At 38.9% G+C, this 26,595-nt stretch overlaps 2 protein-coding genes across 2 annotated transcripts in view; both read right to left on the reverse strand.

The window, feature by feature from the left end:
- LOC108789721 (olfactory receptor 1468-like) overlaps nucleotides 1–15,632 on the reverse strand; it is an 18,513-nt gene extending 2,881 nt beyond the window's left edge. The window contains exons 1-4 of the mRNA XM_018559803.1: nucleotides 15,600–15,632; nucleotides 14,614–15,522; nucleotides 5,556–5,631; nucleotides 2,287–2,381 (exon numbers count right to left, since the gene is read on the reverse strand). Coding sequence (XP_018415305.1) covers nucleotides 2,287–2,381; nucleotides 5,556–5,631; nucleotides 14,614–15,522; nucleotides 15,600–15,632 — 1,113 coding nt within the window. The remainder of the gene's footprint in view (nucleotides 1–2,286; nucleotides 2,382–5,555; nucleotides 5,632–14,613; nucleotides 15,523–15,599) is intronic.
- Nucleotides 15,633–20,706: 5,074 nt separating this feature from the next.
- Nucleotides 20,707–26,595, reverse strand: part of LOC108789722 (olfactory receptor 11L1-like) — a 7,051-nt gene continuing 1,162 nt past the window's right edge. The window contains exon 2 of the mRNA XM_018559805.1: nucleotides 20,707–21,648. Within this exon, the coding sequence (XP_018415307.1) occupies nucleotides 20,707–21,648 (942 nt within the window). The remainder of the gene's footprint in view (nucleotides 21,649–26,595) is intronic.

Genomic DNA, 26,595 nt, shown 5'->3' on the forward strand with positions numbered 1-26,595 from the left:
GTAACAAAGAACAGGTGCACAGGACAAGACAATATACAAAAGGGGATACCCAGAAAAAGTTCAAGCTTGCCAACAAAAAACACCCCGCTAACTAATATGTGTCAAATATTCAGGTTAAAAACATAGGGTTAAGTTGCATACATTTGTAAATACATGTGGAAGCCACACTGCTACTTCAAGGCTCCTCTGATAATTGTGATCCCTAACCTGAAATCTATCTGAGGTTCTAATTATGGGAACATACAGCAAAAGTGGGGACAGGCTCACCTGGAGGCAGCCCTGTCTTCCTAAAGATACAGCCAACAGTCCAGACATCACCTTTGCAAGGCAGCTGAAGTCTCCTGTTGTGTGTTTGCACCAAATCCAAAAAAGCAAAGATGGCGGCCCCTCTGATCTGTTTGAAACTATAAAAGGTGCATATGTGCAGGGAAATACAGTACAAAGGGGATCCCCAACATACTTTCAAGCTAGCCAGCAAAAAAAACGAACCGCTTAGGTTAAACACATATTAATAATTTCTTCTCTTATGTCACACAGATCTCACATACAGGCAATGTCACCACATTCTTCTTTTTGGGATTCAACGGCATCACCATATATAATCTGCTGCTCTTCACCTTGGTCCTTATTTTATACATTGTGACAATGTGTGGAAACTTTTTGATCATCATGCTGGTATACTACAACAAGACCCTTCATTCTCCCATGTACTTCTTCCTCTGCCAACTCTCTGTAGCTGACATCATGCTGACCACAGATATTGCTCCTAACATGTTAAATATTGTTCTTCATGAGTTGACCCCCATATCTTTTTCTGGCTGCATCGCTCAACATTTTGTTTTTGCTTCAGTAGACACATTTGAATGTTACCTTCTGACAGTGATGGCCTATGACCGCTATCTAGCCATCTGCTCTCCTCTGCATTATGTCTCCATTATGAGCCAAACACTTTGCATTAATTTAGTTCTTGCTTCCTGGCTGTTGAGTTGTTCTATTGCATTCATTGTAACATTTGGCATATGTCAGCTAGAATTCTGTGGCACAAATGTTATTGACTATTTCTTTTGTGATTTAAATCCTCTTATGGAACTTTCTTGTTCAGATACATCCAAACTTCAAATGGAAGGAACCTTGTTGTGCATTTCTGTGCTAATATTTACCTTCCTTGTATTAGTGGTTTCATATACTTATATTGTTTTAACTCTTCAAAAGATTACATCCTTTTCGGGAAGACTGAAATCCTTTTCCACTTGTAGCTCCCATCTCACGGTTGTGTTTATGTTTTATGGATCCCTCATTGCTGTGTATCTGATTCCAAAGGAAGGACAATCACAAATGATCAGTAAGATAATGCCATTGTTGTACACTGTTTTAACTCCTTCTTTAAATCCTTTTATATACAGCCTAAGAAATCAAGATATCAAGAAACTTTTAAAACAAATTTGTTATCTCACCTAGGGCCTGATGTGACCTTAAAGTGTATCTAAACCCAAGAACAAAAATGTTTCACAAATTGCAGTTTACCATTACCAGTCCTTAGATGGAGTTTCTACATTAGTTTTCTTTTTCAGACATTTTTCTCCTTTGTTTCCATCTGTTATATTTTATGGAACTCTAATTAAGAAACTTTTTGTGGGTCGCCTCCACCCTAGCTCCTTTCATTGATCTCTCCCCCTAATAAGTAGTATATGAGAAAAAGAATGGAGGAAAAGGGTTTGTGGAGAGATATAGTAGACCATGCATAAAATTATATTAAATTTATTATATTGTACATAAATTCATTTCAATAAAAACATTTGCTTGATCAAAGTAGCTGATACAACTCATAAATAGCATTATTAAATACATACATAGATGCAATATTCCAATCTAGACCAACATATTTCATCCCTCATCATTGACTAGCCCAACATACATACATTTATTGATAAGAATTCTAAAGCCTAACGGCCATGATTCGTTTGACGTAATTAGTTCATTGGTATGTTCTTCAAGCTGTATTTCAGATATTTCTTTCCAACATGATTAGTTCCCTACACGTTTCGCACTTAGGCTTCATCAGGGGATCAGACTAATCTATCAAGGGAATAAAGTTATTTATATAGAATATCATGTGTAGTAGGTGGTGACATATATCACTGTGATTGATCCCATATATGGATAACCCCCCTCCTTTATCTCTGAGCGGGCGTCTGGCACTCACCTGTAAGGAGTGCCTGGAGGTGGATAGAGGTGATGAGGACAAGACTGGAGTGGGCAGCTCACTCCAGCCTATCCATCACGTACCGTCCCACATCTCTCCCAGGACCCCGGGGCCTCAAATGGAGGGATGTCCTGGGCAGCTTCAGAGAGCCATATGAAAGTCCACTCGGAGCAGTGACCTGTGAGGAATATATATATAGCAAGAATCAGCTATAAATACTGATATTGCTTCCTAATTTGAAAACTAGTGCATGACAGTGTGCAGATTATAATATGCATTTCTTAATCTTTCTTTGTATCCATGGCATGACCCCTAATGGCCATCCTTCACCATGGTCTTTGGAGTGTGTGCTCTTATAGGAAAGGAATGTGTTGTGTGATCTCGTGCACTATTATGTTCTAGTCGTATGTATCAGTGTTATTTAGGTAGTGATTCTGAATAGGTATGTGAATGAACAATTGTTCGTACATTTAATTCAGTGACATTCAATTGCTATTAGTTGGTGTATGGAGCATGTGCATAGGTATATATGATCTCAAACCTAACAATTGTATATATGTGTCCCAAATCCTGAGTGAAATAATTGGATACTACTAATTGGTACTCCTTGGTGTATAGGATTCCCATTGCAAAAACCGCAAAAACATGATTGAAAACTACAAAAAAGTGTCAACCAAAAATATAACATGAAAAGAGAAAAAAAAAAGGAAATTACCTAATTAAAGTCCAAGTTGCATATAGGTGTGCTATCCTCGGCTCACTGCTCCGAATGGTACGCTCTCCACCCTAAACCCAGTTGATCCCTCCCCTTAAGTAGCCCCCACTTTTGGATTAACGCATCGGACACAGGTGTTCCTAGCGTTAAACGGCAGGTGTGGATTTTGCCGTGTATCTGATTCCAAAGGAAGGACAATCACAAATGACCAGTTAAATAATGCCAATGCTGTACACTGTTTTTACTCCATTTTTAAATCCATTTATATACAGCTGGAGGAAAAAAGATATCAAGAAAATTGTAAAAAAAATGTATATAATCAATGTACTCATTCAAAATCTTTTGTAAAAATCAGGTAATTTGAATACATTGTATATTGGTTTAAAATTGTATAGAACCCCGCTGGCTTTCTAAGATATGATTTTTACCATAATACACTAGATGTAGGACTTGAATCACCACACCAATTAAAATGGTTCAGATACAACTTTATTCCATTAGGGTCGGAGGATATTCAAGTAGAGAAGCCAACATGTCTCGGAGCTCCAAAACACACCTGAAGATGGTAGAAGCCTATTTCTAAAATTATGTCTTAAGGCCTTATTTCACAAACAGCGATTTGGCTCCCACTAATCTCTGTGTACTGAGCTACCCTCGGATTTCTCAGTACCACGAGACACTTGAACCGAGTCAACCCGATCAGCTCGGTACTATGTTATTACTTTGCTGACTAATCACAGTGGTCACATGTTACTGTTTACAGTGTCGAGCCCTTCCTCTTAATACAGAGGAAGGAGAAGAATCATAGTAAATTGTGAATGGGGAATCAATGAATAGGTCAGCATCAGCAGCACATCTGCACATAAACCCCTTCATCTCCATCCTGCCAATATAGGTGAATGGTACATTAATTCCTTTAGCTCCTGATCCCTCTGTGAATGACCGGATGTGCTGTATCTAGCTCACCGTTGCCAAGCTCCATGCTTTAACCTCAATACCGGCATGTTTCTGCATTTTGAAAAAAAAGTTCACCTTTGGATATTTACTCCAAAAAAGCATAATTTTGGGGCTGTTCCTACTGTTTTGGCATTTCAATTTTAATAGAAATGAAGGGAAACAGGTTTTTCTTTTATAGTAAAAAAAACAGTGGCTATTACATAGCACCAAAAGAAAGCCCAATCTGTCTTACAAAATGATATAACTTTCATTTGGGTACATTATTGCATGACGGAATATTTGTTAGTCAAACTATCACAGCATTGAAAGCAGAAACATGGCCTGGTATTAAAGGGGTATATATAGGCTGGTACTCAATTGGTTAAAGAACATTTCAGAGGAGAACATGGCTCTCAGATGCAAGTAAAGTCAAGGTAAATCAAACATTTTGGCTAAATTTGGTCTGGACATTTAAGGATTGTGTTTATTTATGCTATTCACTTCTGATCCGCTTCAGTATATCATGAATGCAGCTGCTAGACTCATCCACCTGACCAACCGCTCAGTGCCTGCAACCTTCCTCTGCCAATCCCTGCACTGGCTTCCACTCGCCAAAAGGATAACATTCAAAATATTAACAATCACTTATAAAGCCGTCCACAACTCAAACCCTGTCTCAAAATATCACCCTAACCATCCCCTCCACTCCTCCCAAGACCTCCAGCTTTCCAGCTGCCTTGTCCACTCCTCCCATACTCGCCTCCAGGACTTCTCTAGAGTCTCTTCCGTCCTCTGCAACTCTTTACCCCAACTTGTCCATCTATCTCCCACCTTGACTGCCTTTAGGCGATCTCTAAAGACTCATCTCTTCAGGGAAGCCTATCCTACCTCAACCTAACCACTCAACCATCACATTCTCAAACAATTCATCCCCACACAGCTAACTTATCATGTATCACTGGCCTCTACCTTTTAGATTGTAAGCCCTCATGGGCAGGGCCCTCCTTACCATCTTGTCTTGAATTGTATTGTGATTCTAATGTCTTCCTTATATTGTAAAGCGCTGTGCAAACTTTTGGCACTATATACATTCTGTATAATAATAATAATAATAATCCCTTCTTAACCAGTGTAACTGATTGTAATATAAATAAAGCCAGTTTGCCAAATGCTTGTTCATGTTCCTTTTTTGATGTTGTTCCTGTATATGATATTTGAGTCTGATACAAGTCTTAATGAATGATAAAAGTCTTAAGAAGGGTCCTGTAAATTTTAGTTTAATCTCTGTTGCTGTCCTTATAGATAAAATAGTCACTAGAGCTAAGGTTCGGGTTTACTGCTGCCATGGGGTCTCAGAAAATTCACAGGATTAACAAGTTCTTGAATCGCAAACTTTTGGACAATTTCCTGCCCCTGTACCTTGAGGATAATGCAATTGGTCAAAATTGTCCACCAGCCTGTCACCTTACAAGAGAAAATGCATTTGTAGGCAGTTGGTGTTTGATGTGGTGGGCCCTGTCAGTACAAACAGTGCAAATGGGGAATCTTCTCTATGTCTACTTCATCACTACTGGACTCATACAGTTGCCCATCATTTTGTGTTTGTGAATGGGCAACTGTATTGAAAGTAATGTTTGCCTCTTCGTACTGGGAGGAAGTGCTCATTTCATTTCTTGCCTATCACTTTAATACCAAACCTACCATATTGTCTCTGAATTATAAAGATGTGATATGGGAGGATGGGAACCATTGTACATTTGGTGGTTATGGCCTTAAACTAAAACAACAAAAAACGTTGGAAGAAGTGAAAGGTGAATGGGCTTATTTAGAAAGTATGTAAAGCTATGTGCTCGGTGAAAAATATATGCCATTAGACGGTAGGAGCATATGCTCCTCAACTCCATCTAGTGGAGTTCTGGTCACCAGTACTAAGAAAAGATGTCCTTGAGTTGGAAAAAGTCCAGCGGAGGGCAACCAAACTAATTAGGGGTATGGAGGACCAGAGCTACAAGACAAGGCTACTAAATTTAAACATGTTCACATTGGAGGTGAGGAGATTGAGGGGGGATATGATCTCCATGTACAAAATGTTCAATGGTGGCAGCAACATTAGCGATAAACTGTTTAAAATTAACTCCATTACAAAAACTAGAGGCCACCACCTAAAATTGGTGGAAAAAAATTCCAGCACAAGGGGCGAAGGGGGTTCTTCACAGTAAGATCAGTTAGGGTCTGGAACTCACTGCCACAGACAGTGATTTCAGCAAAGAATGTGGAATTGTTCAAGAAACTTTTGGACGATTTCTTAAGGGACCATAATATACAGGGGTACAGGTACTCCTAGAATGAGATCCTAATAGGTTGGACTTGATGGACTAATGTCTTTATTCAACCTCAAATACTAGTGGAAGTAATGCCCTCTGAACACCCATATGCTGTAAAAATATGCTTTTTTCATCAGCCTCTAAGTATTTTCTTTGCTGAAATACATATATAGGAGCCATTTTACCTGTCAAAGCATTAGCATTTCTGTCCGTCTAGTCCTGACAGTTCTGATAAACAGCAGTCTTGGGCAAGTTTCCTCCCCAACCCCATCCTATGACTAGATAATGAAAGGAGACTGATGAGCTCATCTCTATGCAACTTTGATTTCTCCTTATATCAGTAAGCTTCTTGTATTGCAGCATACCTGTTTATTTCCCTGTGCTGCTTCCTCCGCCCCCTTTATGAGCTCTGCTGTACAGACTGTATAGTAGACTGCATGATTCTGATACCAGGTCACATTTAGGTACTGTAAACATTGCATTTAAAGAATACATGTAAAAAAAGCATTAATGATTTCAGAGGTACACTAATTTGTGTCTTTTATATCTGCCTGAAGTTCGACTTTAAGAAAAAGCCAAAAGTTATTGTGGTTGGATGCATCAACTACAAAAGATAGTGCACAATTGGCAACATGTCACTTTGGAGTGTAGAGCCAAAATGGTAGAAATTGAGCTGATCCACAAGTAATTCCAACTTTAGAAAAAAAACAAACATTTATTCATCAGTTTTAACATCTTAATATATAAAAAAACAGAGAATCTACAATTACAATCTTTCTGGTTACTTTTTGTTGAAATTAAGTAACTTCCGGCCTCAAATTTAATTTTTTTTTAATTAAGATGTTCATTCTCAGATGCAAATTGATCAAAAAAGAATCATTACACTGGAGATTGTAATTAGGGATGAAGTACTTTGTGGGAATGTTTGCATGTTCACCATTTGCTGAAATCTTGAACTTATGGACCGGTTAACCCAGCTACCAAAGGTACAGCCCATAATGCTTTGCATGACCTGTGAAAACCTCATGTAAAAAGTTATGGACAATAATGGGACTTTGAAAATGTTTCAGGCCCCTCTCTGTTAAAGTCAGCATCTTTTTGTCTGTGTGTGCTGGAGTTAGCAAGGGACAGCTGAAAGCTTTGTAAGGGACAGGCAGTTGGTGCTACTTGTACAGTGCTATTAGTGTGTTAGTTATATAGTGCTAGATACAGTAGACATGTAAGCTGTGGAAAAATTTGGCTCGGCTCCGGATATTTAGTTATTTCGGAATTCGGGATTTACATGCGAAATTCAATTCAAAACGGGTCACGGATTCAGACATCCGAATTTTGTTAGTTTCGGATGAGTTTATGAATATTCATTGTGAATACCACAGAAAACCATATACAGATAATCATACTAAAGTTGAATCTCCTACACCCAAATGGCACTCAGGATCCGAATTTCCAGATTGCATTTGGGAGCTCCTGAATGCCATTCGGGTCTGGGAGCCTCAGCTTTAGTAATATATGTATATCTATGTGGTTCCAAGATCTGAATGGCATTCAGGATCTGAATTTTCAAATTGCATTCGGGAGCTCCTGAATGCCATTCGGGTCTGGGAGCCTCAGCTTTAGTTATATATGTATATGGCTCCCAGACCCCAATGGCAATCGGGAGCTCACAAATGCAATTTGAAAATTCAGATCCCGAATGCCATTCAGATCTTGGAACCACATAGATATACATATATTACTAAAGCTGAGGCTCCCGGACCCGAATGGCATTCAGGTCTAGGAGCCTCAGATTTAGTATTATATGTATATACTGTATATAGCTCCCATGTTGCTTTAACGAAAATTCGTGTTCAGACCCATTCAGCTGCATTGAACCGAAAAACACATCTGATTGGCCCCAGAAAAGTCACATGTCCGATTCAGTTGCATTTTTGAATGAAATTCAAACGGGATCCGAAATTCGGAAACGGAAATTCGGATTCTGATCCATTCGGATGCATTGGGAATCGGAAATTCGGATGTGTCTGAATGTCCGAATTTTGGAAAAAATGACAAGATTTTGGTTCATACTAAATTAATTGCACATGTCTAATATTTAATGCTGCCTATTGACACTGCTACATTACAGTGACTTGCAGTGTGGTGGGATGCAGAGTGTGAAGTCCCCCCCCCCCCTGTATTCACTGTGCTGTTCAGTGACATCACTGTGAATTGCATTGTGGTGTGACTTTTCACCACTCATTATTTTCACAGTGAAAAGACCCAACAGTCTTTTTCTGGACTACTTTTTGTCTGTGTGAACAACAAGTTCTGTTGTTCTTTAGTTGCTGCTTATTTGTGGTATTTTTGTTTCTTACTTTCTCCAAAGAAAAATATAAAGAAATGACAAAAAGGTTTTATATTATATTTTGAGGAGGTATATTTTATTTTTATAGTCTTTTATTTATTTTTATTTTTGAGGACAGTGTAAATTTGTTGGTGGCACATATAAAGCTGTCCTTTGGTCGCAGCACTGTGGACATGTTTACTGAACATAATCACAACAGTGTCAAGTGCAACAAAGCAGCACATGTAGAATCTCCCTTTTTCCATAACTACTAATAAAAATAAAATTGGTCAACCCCCTACTGTCATTATGCCTGGGAGGAAGAACTGGTTGTCCCATCAAAATTTCATAAAATGAGGGGCCATCTCCCAGCTGAAAAACATTTCTTTGTGTATTGTTACATGTCTCACAGGGCCCTTTGTTTGACAATTCCTTGTCTCTTAGACTAGTCAACATAAATATCACTATGTTATTTGCCTGATGAAGTGACCTTGGTAGGTTCCGAAACATTGATCATACAGTACTTGTGATGCCATGTGTATCTGCCATCAGTAAAAGGACATACTGATGCAGACTGACCTTCTACCCTTAAATTTGTGCCGCACCAACCGCACCTCTTTCCAGCACCCTTCTCCCTACTACAGTGGCGTACTGTTCTGGTGTGCAATGGGATATCTGTTTATTGCATGCCTATTTCTAACAGCAAAATGCATTACTTTACATTTTTTATATTAAACCTCATCTTCCATGTAGATGTCCTCCACTATTTTATCCAGGTCCTCCAGGTAAGGTTGCTTTGTCTAATCTCAAGTTTATTACTAAATGCACATTTTGGTATCGTTAACCCCTCCCCCCAATATCATTAATAAATTGGTTAAATTGTATTGGGTTTAACACAGAACCCTGGGGCACGCCACTCCTGACCTTAGACCAATCAAAAAATGAGCCCTTTATTTCTACTCTCTGGACACATTCCTGTAGACAGTTCTCTATCCATGTACACACCATTTAAACAATCTCAAACACAACCATACAGCACAGTTCGCAGCCAAGTGTATGCATACTCATAAGCGGGTGATTGGGTGGCATGAGGAGATCATGAAGTATAATTAAGCACCTTTCGGACACTTGTTTTCTTCACTGTGGATTGACTATCTAGGGGATGTGGAATTAACTATTCACATTGAGTTCTTATATTATTAATCTCCTTGGCGGTATTCCCGAGTGTAGCTCGGGTTTGAGCTACACTCGGGAATACCGCCAAGGAGATTAATAATATAAGAACTCAATGTGAATAGTTAATTCCACATCCCCTAGATAGTCAATCCACAGTGAAGAAAACAAGTGTCCGAAAGGTGCTTAATTATACTTCATGATCTCCTCATGCCACCCAATCACCCGCTTATGAGTATGCATACACTTGGCTGCGAACTGACAGCCGATTCTCGCTATAAGTGTTAAGTGGATCTTAGCATCCTCCTTCCTCGCACTCTCCTCATTAGCACATATTCATCACAGATACCCCCGTTTACATAAAGGATAAATAAGATTCCTCATTGTGCAGTAAGCCAAAAATAAATTTATTATAGATCCATAAAAACTCACATGTAAAGTTAAAAACAGCCGGCTGATAGATACAAGCATTTAAACAATGCCCATAGATTGTAACTTATATATTAGGCATGTATGTGGTACTGTATCAAAATCTTTTGCAAATTCCAGGTACACCACATCCACTGGCTTTCCTCCATCTAGGTTACTACTCACCTTGTCATAAAATGTTAGTAGGCTGGTGTGACAAGAACTGTGTTTCGTAACTCCATGCTGATTATCACTTATAATACCATTACTAGAGATAAAATCTTGTAGATAGTCCTTTATCATTCCCTCAAATAATTTTGCAAACCATATTCAAGATAAAAAGCTCCTCCAGGCTTTTAACTATTTTTCCCCCCCCCCCCCCCCCCATCTGCCATAAAAAAATTTGCTCCCCCCCCCCCCTCCAACAGTGCTGCTCCCTCCCCATTTAGACTCAGCCCATCTCTCCTGTAGAGCCGATAGCTGACATAATTGAATAATTGAAGTCAACACAATGTAACCTCATTCACTAAACCAAGTGAATATATTGTTTGAAAAAATGAATTTTCACTTAGCTTGGTGAATAAGGTGAAGTTGGGCTGACTTCAGACTTCCAATAATGTGCATGCCAAAATCCTGCTATTTCTTTTCCTTGCACGTGATTGGGTATTTTTTGCATGGTGAATTTTCACTTTCCTTCACCTAATTTACTAAAATAAGTGAAAACTCACTTTGAAAGTGAACATAATTCAATCTTTTAGTAAATAAGGGTAAATGAAGTCACAATGGATCCAGAAACCCTAATCAGCATAATTAGTTTCGGGTGAATGATTAAAAAAAGGTATTAAAGCAAATGAAAACTGAACCTCAATTGTACATTGACTACCATGCATGCAACACTCAGGGTAAAACCCCAGCATTTGTAGGTTGGCAGGAGTTATAGTTTGAGTGCTGGGATGAAGTAACTCCCATGTGAATGTGTTGGAGTTATGTTATCCATCACTGGCCAGAGAAGAAGACTGGTCGAAGACTCTGGACCTAGAATAATACTGGAGGAAGATGGCAGAAGCAGCAATGGAATGCGAGGAGGTAGCACATACTTTATTACTGGACAAGGACAGTTTGAAGGTGAGTCTGTTGTAATATTCAAATATGTTGTTCATACTTGCACATTATGACAAGAGCCCCGATGGCCAACATGGGTACTGCTTTGGTTGAAATCTCAACTCAAAACTCAACCTCCCTTAACCCCAGAAGGCCCAACCATGTGTAGGTTTTGCTTTTTTACACTTGCCATTTTCAGTGGTCCTTAGGCTGGTTACGTGGTTTACTTCATCTCTTCTCTAGTACAAATTCTCTCCTGATGCAGATAGTAATGCTGACATGAGTACCGCCTCTTCTCCAATACACAGTGGTGATGCCCCCTTTAAGGGCAGGGCCATGACACCAATTCATTATTCTTCCAGGTTAAATGACAGTGTGTCAGAGTACCAGGGGTGCCACCTCATACCAGGGTTGCCAGAGGCAGCACAGGCGCAGGTGCGCATGCGCGAAATGCGCGATGGGCGTGTGCGTGGTACATGCGCCACACATGTTACATAGTGCAGCGAGCATCAGAGTCAGAATGACTTGTACAAAAATAGTGCATACATATGGAAAATGTTGTTCCAATCCACATAATCAGCATGGGGTCAGAGAGCTCATAGGGGTATGGAGCCAGCAGGTGTTATTGAGTCCCACCAGCTTACCTCCATGAGGTCTCTGGGCCCATGCTGGTTATGATAAACAGATTATGATGATCGATGCAACATTTCCCATATTTTTGCACAATTATTGTACAAGTCATTCTGAATTGAGAAAGCTAGTTGGATGACCAGTGAAATGTCTTCAAGGAAAACAAAAGACAGCTTTGTCTCTCTTTGCAAGACCCATAAGCTACTATCTTATGATATTTTTAAATATCTTCAGTTTAAAAGCTTTGTCATGGCTTCTACTCACAATTTCCTCACCTGGAAACCTCTAATCCAGTTGAACACTGTTTCCATTATCCAACTGGCTGAGTAAGAATGTCTCCGATTTATTCTTCTTATCTTGTAGACTAACATCCTTACCTCTCCCATGTTTTAGTCAATAGGAAAGGGACCTCTTTAGCCAAATATAGCCTACTGATTGATCCCAAATTTGGACCAATGTTCTACAAATGACAGACGCAAACTACAAGCTATAATTTAGGTGTTACACAGTCCCCCAGACAATAGCTAAAGTTGCACATTGGGGTTTTACCCAATGGTTTCCAGGGATGTTCCACTGCAGGTACACTCCTGCATGTCTGGTGGCACTAAAAAAAAATGGTTCTGAATAAAGACTTACCAGCTTGTGTATGCAGTATTGGGTAAGGAGCATACAGCAGAACCTCTGGGAGACATTATTAAATCTTAAGATAGCGTGCTGTACAGCAACCCAATTTAAGATCATTACATTCATATTCATGGTAGCAAAATAAGTTCAAGCAAAAGCCTGAAAAATGGTTGCCCCAAGTGTCAAAATAGTTGAAAGTAAGATGTTCTGGTACTTGGCAAACAAACATATAGCAGCAATCCACCATGATTCTATGTGAAAGTTCCATAAAATTTGGCATCCCTAAATATCCAACTATATGTCCTCAGAAATAGGACGAATACTATACTAGCTTTAAACACCTCCAAGACAGCAGGATGTCATGGTCCAGGTACCCATGGTTGCTCCTCCCTTTTTCCTCTTCCTGCAATTCTTTAAACATCTCAATCCCTCCTTTTTTCTTTTACCTTCTACTCTAAGCTTTTTGTTTTTCCATTTCCTAGCTTCTCTTTTTTTCTCAAGCTTCACTTGTCATCTGTTGGCAGACCAATGATGGTCTTGTACCTCATCTTTCTAACTGGGCCTATAAACAGGTCCTAACTTGTTCCCCTCAATACTATCCCAACATTATATGCATCTTGGGCATTACTTGTCCCTTGGTATTTTCTAAACACAATAAAATGTATTGAAAAGAAAAGAAAACAGAAAAGTAAATTTGGAGTCTCAGTTTGCTGCTTGAGTTATGATGCCAGGTATGTCCAAACTTTCCAGGACCATGTCCCTACGTTCTTTTAGGTTACAGAAGTTTAATAACCACAGAAACAGAAGCAACCTGTTTAATCGATTCGAGAAACCTCTTCCATAAATAAACAAATATATCCAAAGAATGAATTATATACAACCACCATGTGTTTCATTCAGTACAAAAGAGTTATTATTTTATTCACACAAAGAAAGACATTACCATTGAAAACCATGGTAAAGTATCACACATTAAAATACCCCTTTATTGACCCCAATTCATACAGAGACCCTCTCCCCAGTGAGTATCACCAGTGGCGTAACAATCGCCATAGCAACCCAGGTGGCCGCTATGGGGCCCGGGCAAAGGGGGGCCCGGCCAGTGCATCCCTCTATGCGACCCCCACCTGGGTCGCATATCAGGGTGCTGGCTGTCACTGACACAGCTGAAATGTTCTCCCTCACAGCCGCTGCTGAGCTGTGTCAGTGACAGCCAGCAGCTGCGGCAGAAGAGGCCGGCGTTCGCAGTGAAGGAGGAGGCGGGACCAGCCTAGGAGCAACCCCGCCTCCTCTTACATCACTGGCCAGCGACCTAACAGGAGGTGGGGCCAGTGATGTAATAGGAGGTGGGGCCCATCGATAGAAGAGGAGGCGGGGCCCGGGGAAGGAAGAGGAGGCCGGGCGCTGACAGGTAAGAGGTGTGCAGCCTCAGCCAAAGAGAGTCTATGGTGGGCTCTGCAGGGTCACTCTCAGGTGAGCTGTTTGGTATATCAGGTGGCTCTGCAAGTGGCATAACTACCAATCACGGGGCCCCATACAAAATTTTGTTATGGGGCCCTGTGATTTCTATTTACGCCCCTGAGTATCACGTATATATCAGTATATGTTCCATTCATTATACTGTGTAGATCCTGTGATTCTTTAAAATTATAAATACCAGAGCATATTCCACTTGTAAAGTTCAGATACGTTCGCTCCAAAAAATATTAGTTTAATTTGTATCCACAGGAACACCACTGAAAGATTCTGCTAGAATCAGTCCACATAAATCTCAAACATGTCCACTGGTTAGTTTGTGATGTCGTTAGAGCAAAAATAATCAAAACTTGATTTTTAATGCAGGTGGAGAAATAAAGTTCAACTTACATTTATAATTCCATCATGAGAGTATCATACAGGGCTATTCACAAAAGGGTGAAGAGAAGGCAGGAGAAGTCAACAATCTAGGCCAACATAGTGGATTTGGAAACATTCCCTAATTCAGCTCACTTTCCAGCTCAGCTATGTTGTCCTAGATTGTTCACTTCTTCTGCCTTCTCCAAACTCTTCACCCTTTTGTGAATAACCCTGATAGTCTCATTCATCTCATAAAAAGGGCTCTGCAGCCATACTGTACGGTATCTGCCTATATGCTAGAAAAGTTTAAACAGTTTTATTTGAACTACCTAAACTTTACCAACGGCTTTCTCAAAGCTTCCTTGATATCTTTATTCCTCAAACTGTATATGAAAGGGTTCAAAAAGGGCGTAAAAACAGTGTACAACATTGACATGATCTTTTTGATCATTTGTGACTGTCCTTCATTTGGAAGAACGTACATTCCAATCAGGGTTCCATAAAATATTAACACAACTATAAGGTGGGAGATACAAGTGGAAAATGATTTCAGTTTTCCTGAAAAGGATGTTATCTTTAACATGGTTATAACAATGGAAGCATATGAGACTACTATCACAATGAATGGCAAGACTATCACGGGAAAACACAACAAGGTCAATTCCATTTGAACCCTGGATGCATCTGAACAAGAAAGTTCCACCAAAGGATTAAAGTCACAGTAGAAATGGTCAATAGTATTTGGTCCACAGAATTCCAGTTGACATATACCAACAGTTAAAATGAATGCTATCGCACAACTCAACAGCCAGGATGTAAAAACTAATTTAATACAAAGCATGTGGTTCATGATGGAGGCATAATGCAGAGGAGAGCAGATGGCTAGATAGCGGTCATAGGACATAACGGTCAGAAGGAAACATTCAAATGTTTCAATAGAGCCAAAAAAATAATACTGAGTGATGCAGCCTGGAAAAGATATGGCGGTCCGCTCGTGTAATACAATATTTAACATGTTAGGAGCAATGTCTGTGGTCAGCATTATGTCAGATACTGAGAGTTGGGAGAGAAAAAAGTACATGGGAGAATGGAGGGTCTTGCTGTAGTATACCAGCATGATGATCAAAAGGTTTCCACATATTGTCACAATGTATATTATAAGGATCAAGATGAAGAGCAGTAGATTATATACAGCCATGCTGTTGAATCCCAGAAAGAAGAATGTGTTCACATTGCCTCTATGTGTGGTCTGAGTGAAAAAAATAATAATATTACATTTAAATATGCACAGTGTTAGGAATAGTTAAAAGTAAGATGTCCTGGTACTTTGTAAACAAACATAAAGCAGCAATCCACCATGATTATATGTGAAAGTTCCATAAAATTTGGCATCCCTGAATATCCAACTACATGTCCTCAGAAGAAGAACGAATACAATAGCAGCTCTAAACACATCCGAGACAGCAGGATGTCATGGTCCATGTACCCATGGTCCCCCTCCCTCCCTTTTTCCTCCTCCTGCCATTCATTAAACACCCCCATTCTTCCATCTTCCTTAAACCTTCTACTCTCAGCTTTCTGCTTTTCACTTGTTCTTCCTTTTCCTAACTTCTCTTTTTTTCTCAAGCTTCACTTGTCATCTCTTGGCAGACCAATTATGGTCTTGTGCCTCGTCTTTCTATCTGGGCCTGTATCAGGTTCTAACTTGCTCCCCTCAATACTATCCCAACATTATATGAATCTTGAGGCATTACTTGTTCTTTGGTGTTTTCTAAACACAATAACTTTTATTACATTTATTACATTTAAATATAGTATTATTTAATATGGCTTTGTTTTTTTACTACATCAGAAAAAATGGCCAGTTCTGGTTTTCAGTGTGCTTGGGTGTGTTGGCAGCCTATTCAAAATGAATGGGCTGCCCTAATGCAGCACACATTAAGGCGTGACATAGAATGAACTAACATGCATACAGTAATGCACCCAAGTGCATCACAAAGAAGATCCCTAAAATCAGTAAGGTAAGGGATCTCAATAAATATATAACTAGTGCATCTACAGTAATTTTGTAAATTTTACTAAAATAATACTTTATTTAACAATACATTTTATCCAAAAAAAGGCATCAAATTAAAGTGACACAAAAGTTAAAGATATTTTTCCCTCCCCCCAATGTTAATTAAAGCATTTACCTTAAATTATCTCTCTTAATCCGATCTTCTTCCCTGTCCTTTTTATCTGTCCCTCCAGTGTTGCTGCGGGTCTCTGATCCAGCGCTGAATCCTCTGTCCTAGCTGGCACTTCCTGCCCCACAGTGTCTGCATGCGGGTGCACGTGTCATAGACTTAACTTGTGTCTCTCCTCGTCTCCCGGCCAAAAATGTGAACTGCGCATGCGCCCGCCCCAAGATGCTTTGCAGCCGCATGAGAGTTTTTCACATTTTCGGACGGGAGAGCGCGGGGAAGACACGGGTAAGTTTAAACCGCTTTTAAAGCGTTTTTTTATTTATTTATTTTACACTTTTTGCATATACAGGTGAAACTCGAATAATTAGAATATCGTGCAAAGTTCATTTATTTCACTAATGCAACTTAAAAGGTGAAACTAATATATGAGATAGACTCATTACATGCAAAGCAAGATAATTCAAGCCGTGATTTGTCATAATTGTGATGATTATGGCTTACAGCTCATGAATACCCCAAGAACCCCTCAATCCACAACCTCAAAAAAGTAGATTATTACATGCAATCAATAAAACAAGGATTGTACATAGAACAATATCGGACCTCTGAAAAGTACAAGCATGCATATGTACTCAGTACTTGGTTTGGGCCCCTTTTGCAGCATTTACTGCAATTACTTTTGCACGATATTCTAATTATTCGAGTTTCACCTGTATATACTGCTTGCTTGCAGTTGATATATGCAAAAACACCAGAGGGTTAAATAACCTTTTAAAGGAAATAGATTCAATTCACCAGGTTTTGGTACCTCAGTACAAACTAAGCTTGTTTTATTTACCATGACAAAGAAAAAAAAGTGTTCTTACAGCATTTACAAATGATCCCTGATGCAAATCCATAGGCGGTTACAAGTTAACTGCAATTGAAATAGATCATTAAACACATTTCAGTCTTTTTTTTAAATTAATAATTAAAATGTAAAATATAAATATGTAATTTATATAAAAAGATAACATGAATCTTCTTCATAATAGATTTGTGTTTTATATTTACGCAATAAAAACAAATGAATGGAAAATAAAGAAAAAAAGAGAGATAGAAATAATAATAAGTATGTTTATATACAATGTACATGTGCATCAGTAGAGAAGCCTCTTTGACCAGTTCAGAAACCCTTTCTCACACCAATATTTATATTTTTCTTTGAACATTAAAGATTCCATTTGGGAATATTCGAGATCTCTCTGGATTTAGCTAGCCCCCTACACTGCAATTCACTGTAATGTTTCAGTGGCAATATACTGCACTCAATATAGCGCTGCATACCTCTGTAGCTAGTACTGTACAGTAGCAGAAACACAACTATCTATAGCTATAACTATCAACGCTCCAACTACAACACACATTTACAAAAGGCTGATGGTGAATTGACTTATCTAGGGAGGGGGCTGGCACCTTTTCCACATCATTTGCCAAAACATTCTGGCAACAATTAACAGGTCAAGCAAAGCATTATGGGGTTCACTTTTTGGTGAGAGTGTGCCCATAAATTATTTTTTAGGTTGAAATTAGAACATGCAAATTCAGGGGTGGCCTGGTTTAATAAAAGATGTTTTAAAGGCAAAGCGTAGAGACACCAACTATTAATTTGATTTATGTTTGTTTTTTGTTCATGAACTTTGTAGGTTGTTTATTTATGATTAAAATATATTCATTGCATTCTTTTTACAATACATAATTTTTTTACAAGTGCCTAGTACTGTATTTCTAAATTAAGTTATAACCTATTAAATATAGGATGAATAAATGTCCTTAAAGTGACATTAAACCCTCAGATCTTTTAACATAAACCAATACTGTAATGTGTGCCTTACTGTAATCCATGGTTGTTTCCCTTCTCTTTGCTGCTCTTCCTTTTAAATCCTCATGTCTTCTCATGCTTGGGGAGAACTTCCCTTTGACGCTCAGGGCCTCTTCCTGTAGTGCTGGCTCAGGTTACAAGCCTATACAAACCTATACACAGACACCGTGTATCTATTCCTGAGACAAGGCAGTCTGCTGCAAAACAGAAGTTCTGCCCAGCATGAGAACAGATACAAATTTAAAAGGAAGAGCAGCAAAGAGAAGGGAAACAACCATGGATTACAGGAAGGCGCACATTACAGTATTGTTTTATGTTAAAAAATCTGAGGGTTTAATGTCACTTTAAGTACACATGAAGAAGGCCTGAAGCTGAACTCCAGGTAAAGCAAATATTGTCCTCATACAAGGGTCATGTGTCTTCTTACTTGAATGTTGTTGAGCTTTGTGTATTTCTTCCAGATCTCTGCAGTAATCCAGTGTGACACTTAGAGCTTCCCGTAACAAAGACTAGTCACTGCTGCTCTCTCTCCTTATGCAGGGTGAATGGTCTAGTAACCTCCCCCTCCTGCAGTTTTCTGCAGGTAGCCTGTAGTGAGTCCTGCTGGGTCCCTTCCATAGCTTTGCCCACGTCATATACAGCACAGTGATGATGTCACAGCTAATTTTACAAATTAGTATACTGTATGTGGGCAATATATATGTTTGCAAAGACATTCATACCCTTTGTGGCTATTGAAAAACTTAAATGTGCACTGTATGCATATATTTACTTTACATTTCACTTTAAGTTTACAGTGCAGTGGCTACTATTTAAAGCCCCAAAAAATACATTATTTCATTGATTTTATTTATTTTATGGGTCTGCTTATTCTGTAATCATTTGATATCATTTAAGAAAAAAAATTAATACATATATCATTATATTTTATTACAAACTAGACTTTCTCTTGGCAATGTCAATTTAGTTTCATTACTAATAGATATCCATACAAATTTTGTTAAATTCGGATGCATCCGAATTTCTAAATTTGAACGAGTCCGAATGGTCCTTTAACCAAAATTCTGATCCATCTGAATTTCATGCAAAACTAAACTAAATTGAACATGTGACTGTTCTCTGGCCAATCAGATGTGGGTTTTTTTTTTGGCTGTTGGGGTTTTCATTACTGGCACCATCATGTGACAAAACAAAAATTCAGATGGATCGGAAATCCGAATAACGAACCAAATCAAATTTCAGTTACATTTCAGTTCAGTTTTACACCCACTAGTGTTACTGCAGGTTATGTACTGTATGTATGATACAATCTTTCCTGTTTATAATTACACTATTACAAAGCATGGCAAAGTTATGTACAGTACAAATGACCTTTTGTTTCAAATTTGCACATTTTAAAATTTGTTACTAAATATAAGTAACAAAATAAATTAAAACAAGCTTAAATATTAACAATAAAAAAAGGAAAAATACAGATCAGCAGCAAAATAATATTTAAAGTGATGTTAAAGTCAAGAGGTTTTTAAGATATTTCAAATGCTGATGAAATCACTTACAATGGATTCTGCTTCTTGATGTCTAAAGGTTTTTGTTTCCTGCAGAATTGGCTGGTCTCCTGAGCACTGGCCTTATATCCTTAGGACCCTGCAAGGGAAAGGAGCCACCCCTGTGTGTGATAGTAAGCTGTGCATGTCTACAAAAACACGCAGAGAAAGCAAGGCAAGATACTCCCCTGCTTCCTTCCATCTCCAAGATAGTAGATGAAAAGTTGCTGGAGACTGAGCTGTCCCTTGTGATTTTGGACTGGACAGGAAGTTCAATGGAAACTAAGCTGAGAGAGATGGAGCTGTTCTGAAACATGTTGACTGTAATTGCTTGGGCAAAAGTGTATTGAAATACTTTGCTGGGCAATGTATACATTGTATTTTGTTTCATCTGCATTCATTATTGAAAACGTGCTTGAGAATTTAAAACTACTCTAAGGGAAGAAGGGGAGGAAGGAGTTAATAGGATTATTAGGGATATCAAGGGTTAATCAATGTTTTTTTTTTTTACTTCTGAGGTTGTTTTAACATTATATGCAGCTCAGAGGTCATCCCTTTAATCTGCTATGAATGAACCAGAGTAATTACAATGTAGGAACAAAAACATTGCAAGTAAAGTCTTATTAACCCTGCAGACACTTTTTAAAGTATCAGTTCACACAGGAGAAGATGCCGATGGTCCTATGATACAGAGCAAGTCCTGGCTGTCAAAATGATTTGCTGATACTTGCTTCAAGGGAGCTTTAGAAGAGAAAGAGGAGCAGGGCATATGGTATACACCCTAAGTATATATATGAACACATATCAGGGGGAAAAGCTGATTGAGTTTAGGTTTTTTCTCTCTAAAAACACTGTAAATAAGCACCAAAATGATATACAGCGAGTCTCAAAGCTTCTTTTATGTCCTTATTTCTCAAACTGTAAATAAAAGGATTTAAAAAGGGAGTAAACACTGTGTACAACAAAGCCAGTATCTTACTGATGTGATCCAATTGCCCTTCATTTGGAAGTGCGTACATAGCAATCAGAGTTCCATAAAATATAAACACAACTGTCAGATGAGAGCTGCAAGTGGAAAAAGATTTCTGTCTTCCAGAGACTGAGGATATCTTTAGAATGGCTAAAACAACACGCGTATATGAACCTACTATCACACATAATGGAAAGGCTAACACCGGAATACACAACAAGGTGGCTTCCATCTCAATTATGGACACATCTGAGCAAGAAAGTTCCATCAGAGGATTAAGGTCACAGTAGAAATGGTGTATGGTGTTTGGCCCGCAGAACTGTAGCTGACACATGCCATGGGTTACAATGAATCCTACAAGGCAGTTCAAAGACCAAGTGGCCAAAATGAATTTAATGCAAAGCGCATGGTTCATAATGGAGGCATAATGTAGAGGAGAGCAAATGGCTAGATAGCGGTCATAGGACATCACCATTAGAAGAAGGCATTCAAATGTTTCTGAGAAGCAGAAAAAGTAAAATTGAGCGATGCAACTAGAAAAATATATGAATGTTTGATCATGAAGCAAAATGTTTAGCATGTTAGGGGCAATATCCGTGGTCAATATGATGTCATTTATGGAGAGCTGGGAGGGGAAGAAGTACATGGGAGAGTGGAGGGTCTTGCTGTAAGCCAACAGGGGGATGATCAGGAGGTGTCCGCATATTGTCACAATGTACATCATAAGAAGCAATGTGAAAAGAAGAATATTTAGATTTTTTCCATTGTAGAATCTGACAAAAAAGATTGTGGTGACATTGTTCTTATAAGTTGCCTGTGTGTCACAAAAGAACAATCACATGAAACAATATTGTTTAATGTTAATATAAATAACATTAACAGTGTGTTACATTTTTTTGTTAGAGTGGTTAAACTTTAGGGTTGCTTAATGACATTTAAAAAAGGAGCATAGACAATATACACTGCCTGTCCAAAAAAAAGCCACACACTCTAATATCTAATTGGACCATCTTTAGCTTTAATTACAACGCTAAATTACCATGACATTGTTTTGATAAACTTATACAATGTCACAACATTTATTTCCATTCAGAGTTGCATTCATTTTTCACCAAGATCTTGTAGTGATGATGGGAGAGTTGGACCACTGGGTAAAGTCTTCTCCAGAACACCCCAAAGATTCTCAATGTGGTGAAGGTCTGGACTCTGTGGTGGCCAATCCATGTGTGACAATGATGTCTCATGCTCCCTGAACCACTCTTCCACAATCTGAGCCCAATAAATCCTGGCATTGTCATCTTGGAATATGCCCAATGTGCCATCAGGGAAGAAAAAAAATCCATTGATGGAAAAACCTGATCATTCACTATATCCAGGTAGGCAGCTGACCTCATTTTATGGCCACATAAAATTGCTGAACCAAGACCTATTATCCAATGAAAGGCTCTGACTTGTTTGTTTAGCTAAATGCAGGTGATGACATTTTTTTGGGACAGGCAGTGTATGTTTTCAATATACATAAACTGTTCACAAATCCAGTGTATTGTATATAAAAAAATGTACCCAGTAAAAAATCTTAAATTTGAATTAAAGTAGCTCTAATCGTGTCAAAGTCATTCCAAAAGTTGTTTTTATCCTTTTCAAAGATGGAGTGCATGCATGTAGACAGGAAGTGACTGACAGACAATGGAGAGAGTCAGCAGCAGTGAAATACAAAAAAAAGGATGAAAATAAGGGGAACAAGTGTTTTATTAATAAAAATATTTATAATACACAGTGCATTAGCTTAAAAAAGTGTTATCCAATTATAGTCAAGGTCTACTTTAAAATGCTACGTACCATGTAAAAAACAGCAGATCACTAGACTGTAAAACACACAGGGGGGAATTTATCAAAACTGGAGCAGCCAAAATCTGGAGCAGCTGTGCACGGCAACCAATCAGCTTCTCACTTTCATTTTCAAATCTTAACTGCTTTATATAAATAAATGACAAATGCTCATTTTAACAATAAACCGTTTTTTATGACATTTATAAAATGTATGACATTTATAAAACCATGAGATTTAACTCTATGAACAAAAGAGAAAGAAAAAATAGCCTTTAAATATTAAAGATTTAGGGGGGGGGAAATGCACTATTGATTACTGACCTCCAATGCAACAAATGCCTATGTGGTTAAATGTTTACTTGAATATGAATAAAACAACAAAATCATGTTAAAAAAAATTCATTTCCAAACATAAAATGAAAAATGGGATTTTACATGTTTGAGTTTTTTTATATTTTACATTTATAATTATTATTTGTAATAATGAGGAAATAAATGAAGGAATAGAAAATAGTCAGAGGAAAATAAAACAGAGTAGCTGTCTCTTATAGTTATAGTAGAAAACACAGAAAATATATTGCACTTACACTATTCATTGATGATGGTAAAGAGATTCAGCATCAGTTGAGTTGGATTAGTGGGTTAAGCAGATTTGTTTAACAAATAGGAAATCCCAATGCACACGTTCATATATAGAGCATCGGTGATTCTGTAGAGAGAAGTCTAGATCCCTCTGCGTCCAAGTTAGTGAGTTTGAAAAAAAGAAAAAAAAGAAAAGTTTTGAACACAGTATGATAATCTGTCAGCAAAGTTCATTTTGAAGACAACTTCATGTATAAGTGATAATAAGTTATGTCCTTACTATGGTCACTATAGGAAGGGAGTGTCAGTTAGGGTTGGGATTAGATTGTAAAGTGTATTTCCAAAGTTTGCAGCCAAATTGGGATACAACCTATTTTATAGTTGGTATGTGTATTGAGGTGACCGTTTCCAACCATGTTTCCAACTTTTTAAAAGTAAAATGCCGGAGTCATGTGGTTGATGCATCTGGGAATCTGCCGCCAGACAATGGAGGCAGATAGGACGGGTCTCTGTCAGCATCGCTTCTCAGCCTTTTGGCTCAGATCAAGTGTAGTATCTGTTCTTATCAGTGGTGGGAGAGGAAAGGAGCCTTTTGGCTAGTATGGTTGGTCTCTGAGTACCCTGCCTGGTGACGGGGGTTCCTAAAAGGCCTGGCAATTGGGAAGAAACCAAATTATCCTCCACTCACGTAAGAGTGGGGGTCGGGAGTACTCCTCGGCACTGGGTTCTGGCAGGGCCCAGTACCTCCTGATTTGGACGGTCGACCTTGTCTGGCCATGGGCTGGGAAGGCACGAAGCCTGTGGTACTGTGACCCCAGAGAGTGGTGTCTCACTTGGGTTTGGGACCCCACTTGATTCACCTGCACTAGGTCACGGCACTTATATTCTTCTTGCACCACGCCTCTTAGGCAGGTCTTCTGGCTAGACTGGGGCAATTTTTATATCTTGGCTGGATGGCTTGACTGGAAGGCCTGCCAGGTTTGTGCACTGGAACCTTATTTATTTTAAGCACTATTTTTATGCATGACTGCACTTCATAGAAGTTGGGAAGGAGGTTCTGTGACTTGCACTGGAGCCCCCTGCCTCCTTTCACTCGGGGGTCTCCTTTCGGGGGAGCCCCTAACCTAGCACTCGGTGGACCTGTTTCGGCAGGTCCCAGAGGATCGGGGTCCGCCAGCCTTCGGGTAGGTGGACCTAAGTCGTTCTTGTCCCTGCCAGGAGCCGGGGGATCAGGAAATAGTGGTCCTTCTCATAAGAGAGGATCAATAGCACCCTTGTGCACTTTTTTGTTTTGTGTACTGATTTCACTATTAACTTTTTTGTTCACAGGGGATGTTTTCGATGCACGCTCCACAGGCTTAAAAAAAAAAGTTATATATTAAAGAACAGCAACCCCTCTTTCAGTAATCATTTGATGCTAAAAGTAATAACGCCTGGTATCAGCTTGGAGGATGGCTTGGATGATTGTAGACCCGAATCATTGGGATACAAACCTGAATAAAATATACAAATCACATGACAAATGATATTCATGTAACATTTCAAGGTAGTGCTGGACTTTGCTAATTTGTAGGTTTCCACATGGTTATTGTTTTCATGCGATGCATCACAAAACACTATGGTGAAGCCATATGGTGAAGGCATAGCACTTTACTCATTTAAATCTGCACTCCAGTCAAACATCTACATATGCTCATAAATATATATGTAGGAACTGTTTTGCCTTTCAAAAAGATTTCTGTCTAGGGATGAGCTCAAGTTTGGATCTAATACCAATCCCAACCTGAGCTCCTCCGAACTTGGAAAGAGCTCCTCCAAACTCAGAAAGGCGCTTCTTCTGTGCTGCCCAATCAACTGTGGGTGGAGAATTACCCACCTACATCTTGGTGTAAGCCAAGAGGCAGGATGCAGTGAAGTCATTGCCCTTATATGGCCACATGGCCATATTTGGTCATTTACATTTACCTAATATAGCCATGTGGACATTTAAGGTAAATGACATCAGTACAAGCATCTTGCCGCTTTGTTTACATGCAGCTTCGCTGTGGAGAATGCCTCGGCTGGCAGCTGAAAGTGCCCATGGCACTTCATTGTTTGGAGGAGCTCAGGTTCAGACCGGGTCCAATCCATATCTGAACTCATCCCTTTTTCTGTCCATCCCTTACTGAGATGTACACAGCTTTGCCACACAGCACGTTCCTGCTTGGCAGAGTCCTGATCTTTATCTACTGTAGTTTCACTTTGAATTACAGTTTTTTACACCCTTGCCAGTGAGTGGAGAGTGAAAGGTGAGGCAGGACATCTCTTTATCACTTTGCCCAAATGCCTCAGCTGGGCCATAGGGAGATTATAAAAACAACATCCGGGAATGGTGTAAAAACTTTAAGTGCACCCGCTTACAAAGATTATAATAAGTGTATAATTGTATATCATGTATAGTATGTTTTATTAGACATGTGCGATTCGTTTCGTTACGAATCAAAATCCGTACGAATTTTCCTGAAATTCGTAAATTCGGAAGCATCCGAAATCCGAATTGCAGTTTCCAAATTATATCCGAAATACGAAATTCCGTTAACGAATTGCGGATCCGAATTTCTTTGAAACGGGAACTAATATTAACCCTGTAAATGAGGTTGAACAACATGACAAGATTTTTTTTTAAATACGAAATACGGATCCGCTGCTGCTGAGGGTTGCATTACAATACACAGGCAGGAAATACGAAATTCCATTAACGGAATTTCGTTCCGTTATGAACATTCGTTATATTGAAGTTAAAAAGCAAAATACCTTTGTTAATATATTGGAGTTGATGGTAGTTTTTTTTAATACGAAATACGAAATTCGGATCCGGAATCCAATAACGGAATTCGTATTTCGGATTAAAAAAAACAACTACCACATCAACTCCAATAATAACAAAGGTATTTTTGCTTTTTAACTTCATCATAACGAATGTTCGTAAAGGTACGAAAATGTGCCGAAACTAACGAAAATTCGTATTTCGTACGAATCCGAATTGAGTTTCGGACACGAATTACGAAATAACGGATATTCCGAAACGAAACTAAACAAATTTTTTGACGGCGCACAAGTCTATGTTTTATTTTAAGAATGGCATATAATGATGTAAATGAGAGACATTACTTACAAGCAATGAGTGGTCTCCAGCATGCACCATACATTGGTGCTAAGAGTGACCAACATGGTCCTCTATAAGAGAGAAGATTTGTTTCTCCTTCCCGGTGGTTTAAATTTGCCTAATGTGGTCAAGCTCTGCCCACCCACCCATGTGCGTGGCATCCTTCACTGCATATGTGCAGATCCATTGTGCTTTCCACCCCTG

This window comes from Nanorana parkeri, unplaced genomic scaffold (genome assembly GCF_000935625.1).
Source record: "Nanorana parkeri isolate BGI_ZX_2015 unplaced genomic scaffold, ASM93562v1 scaffold416, whole genome shotgun sequence".
NCBI classification, from domain to species: Eukaryota; Metazoa; Chordata; class Amphibia; order Anura; family Dicroglossidae; genus Nanorana; species Nanorana parkeri.